General features: G+C 45.6%; 1 protein-coding gene across 1 annotated transcript in view; it reads left to right on the top strand.

Annotated features, from left to right (window-relative positions):
* The window catches only part of EIF2D (eukaryotic translation initiation factor 2D), a 41362-nt gene extending 41036 nt beyond the window's left edge, over positions 1-326 (top strand). The window contains exon 15 of the mRNA XM_006159274.2: positions 140-326. Coding sequence (XP_006159336.1) covers positions 140-210 — 71 coding nt within the window. The 3' untranslated portion in view covers positions 211-326. The remainder of the gene's footprint in view (positions 1-139) is intronic.
* The last annotated feature ends 2546 nt before the right edge of the window (positions 327-2872 follow it).

Genomic DNA, 2872 nt, shown 5'->3' with positions numbered 1-2872 from the left:
ATGGGCACACAGTCAGCCCAGAGGGGCTCAGGGGCTGGGGGTCGGACCAAGGAGCGACACTGGACGAAGGGGGAGAGTGTGGAGGGGCAGCGGCAGCAGGGTCCTGCTCGCTGAGGAGCTTCTGCTTTTCTGATTGTAGAGGAGTATCATCTCCCTCGGAAACACATCCAAGGCCTAGAAAAGGCCCCCAAGCCTGGCAAGAAGAAGTGACAGACCGTGTCGTGCGGTGGATCCCGTGGATATCCAGGCTCAGGGCTGGTCATTTATACGAGCAGTTCCAGCTTTTGCAAATAAAAAATATACTTCTTTACCAAATAAAATTTTTATTCTAATCTAAGTCAGATTTCTGTCTTGTTTCCTTCTCTTTGCTAAGATGTTGTACTGACTTTTCTTTTTTCTTAATTACTATTTTTAATTTGCTATAGGGTATGTGCTCACTCACCAGAGAAAGAGAGACTGAGAGAAAGAAAGAAAGCAAGCCACCAGGTCCAGGACTCAAACTCTGGTCAGCCATGTGGGAGTCCAGCGTCTTAACCACCACACCACCTGTTGGCCCCATATTGTACCTTCTTTTAAAGTCTGAAGCATTTTAACTTGGCAGGGACGTGAGGCTGCGGTGGAGAGCCCCTCCAGTCCTGTGGTCTCAGTGGCTTAGTTCCTCCCCTGCTTTCAAGGCAGGACAGGGGTGGCCTTCCTGTTTTTAAAGCCCTCCTACCAAATTTCCACAGCTTCTTGCTCATTTGTTCCTGCTACCTAATTCACCTCCTAACCCAAAAATGGTTCCTGTACACTTCTCAGATTGGTCATAGAAAACACAACCCAGCTCTCTATCAGTAGTCAAGGCAACAGAACTGGCCCTAGGTTGCAGTGGAATTTAGGCCAGATCAAAAAAGAAACAATAAAAACCTATCAGGACATGGGTTTCTAAAGTGTTTCTTCCCTAATTTTAGCACACTGCCACTAGTGTGATGTAGCTTTCTGTTTTTGTTTTCTCTTTAAAAAAATATTTATATGTTATTTATTTTTTTAACTTGACTAGAGAGAGGGAGAGAAAGGGAAAGTGAGAAAGCAAGCTGCCGGGACCGGGACTCGAAGTGTGGTCAGCCATGTGGGAGTCCAGCACCTTACACACCACGACACCTGCCAGCCCATTTTTGTTTTTCTAACTTACCAGAGGGCACCTGTGCTTGCCAGAGAGAAAGGGAAAAAGCATCCCTGCATGGGTCATAGTCACATTACAAGCCCTTCTCCATCTCTCCCTCCTTTTGAGATTTTGGGCGTGCCCACACACACATCTGGCATGGAAAGGATCTTTAGTTGGTCTTCAGAGGGTCTGGGAACTCTGAAATGGTGCACAAGATTTTGTGTGGTCATTTTCCTAAGAAGGAAACCACGCTATTCTCAGAATTCCCAGAGGGAATCTATCACCTCTCCTGATTGAAGAAAAGAGAACCTTTTCTCCAGTACCTCCTCTGTGGACATTTCTGTGATCACAGCTGTCAGGAGGGGAAGGGCTGGACTAAATTTTTTTTTTCTCTTTTTTTTGGAGAGGTTTTTGCTATAGGGCGCGTGAGCTCGCCAGAAAGAGAGAGACAGAGAGACGGAAAGTGAGAAATCACCCCCTGGGGGGCGATGGCCACACCGCAGTCCCTTTTCCTCCATTCTCTTCCTAGGATCCTGGGCACGCACGCACACTCACCCAGCGTGAGTTTAAGCCTCCAGGTCTGGGACTCAAACCGCAGCCGACTACGTGGGAGTCCAGCAACATAGCCATTATACTAACAGGTGGTCCCTGGACTAAATTTTTGTAGATTTCTTGGGTTTTACCATCAAGAAGTAATTACATGTCAATTTACTTTTTCTTTTTCATCTCATTTTTTAAAAATTGAGATTGGGGCCAGCAGGTGGCATGGTGGTTAAGGCGCTAGATTCCCATGTGGCTGACTGGTTCGAGCCCTAAACCCAGCATCTTGAAAATCATGCCGGGTGCATATTTAGGCATACCCAAAATCCCAAGAAGAGAATGGACTGTGGTGTGGCCATTCCCTCTGGGGGATGATTTCTCTCTATGAGCGCACACATCCTAAGAAAAAAATCTTAAAAAAAAAAAAAAAAAACACACATCTTAAGGAAAAAATCTTAAAAAAAAAAAAAAAAGATAAAAGGCTTGCAAATATCCACAAATTGCCTATCTGAGGCTTAAAAAGAAGAAAGGGATGGGTGTGAAAATTTGTGTAGTGCCACCTACCTTTCGTCACAGGTTTGGAATAGGCTTTTCCACTTAAAATCCATGAGTCCTACCTCTACTGACATGAGCATGGGGAACTTGTAAAGGAATTTTTAGAAATTGACCTCCCGGGCCAGCAGGTGGCGTAGTGTTTGTGTCACTGGACTCCCACATGGCTGACCATGATTTGAATCTCAGACCCAGTAGCTTGGGGCTCACGCTGGGCATATATGAGTGCATTCCGAAAATCCAGAGAAGAAATGGAGAAGAGATTGCAGGGTGGCCATACCTTCTGGGAGTGATTTCTCACTTCTCTCTCACTATCTGTGTCTCCAGCGAGCACATGTCTTATAGCAAAAACCTCTAAAAAGGGAAAGAAATTGACCCCCAACAGGATCCCATTACAGCAAAGCCTTTGCACAGTCAGTCTGATCTGATGGAGTAGCACATGTAGGGTCGTGATGAATGAAACATGGTCCATACGTGCATACAAATAGCATGTTCTCTACAAAGCTCTTTCACAAACATGATTTGTTTTGCACAGTCTTGCAGGGATTAGAGGCTCAGAGAGGTTGAGTCTTGCCTTGTTAATCCTGGCTAAAGGCAAAGCCAGTAAGTGGTGGGTCTGGGTCTAAAAAGGACATC

Source organism: Tupaia chinensis, unplaced genomic scaffold (genome assembly GCF_000334495.1).
Source record: "Tupaia chinensis unplaced genomic scaffold, TupChi_1.0 Scaffold000627_1, whole genome shotgun sequence".
NCBI classification, from domain to species: Eukaryota; Metazoa; Chordata; class Mammalia; order Scandentia; family Tupaiidae; genus Tupaia; species Tupaia belangeri.
This window is presented reverse-complemented; position numbering and strand designations above follow the sequence as displayed.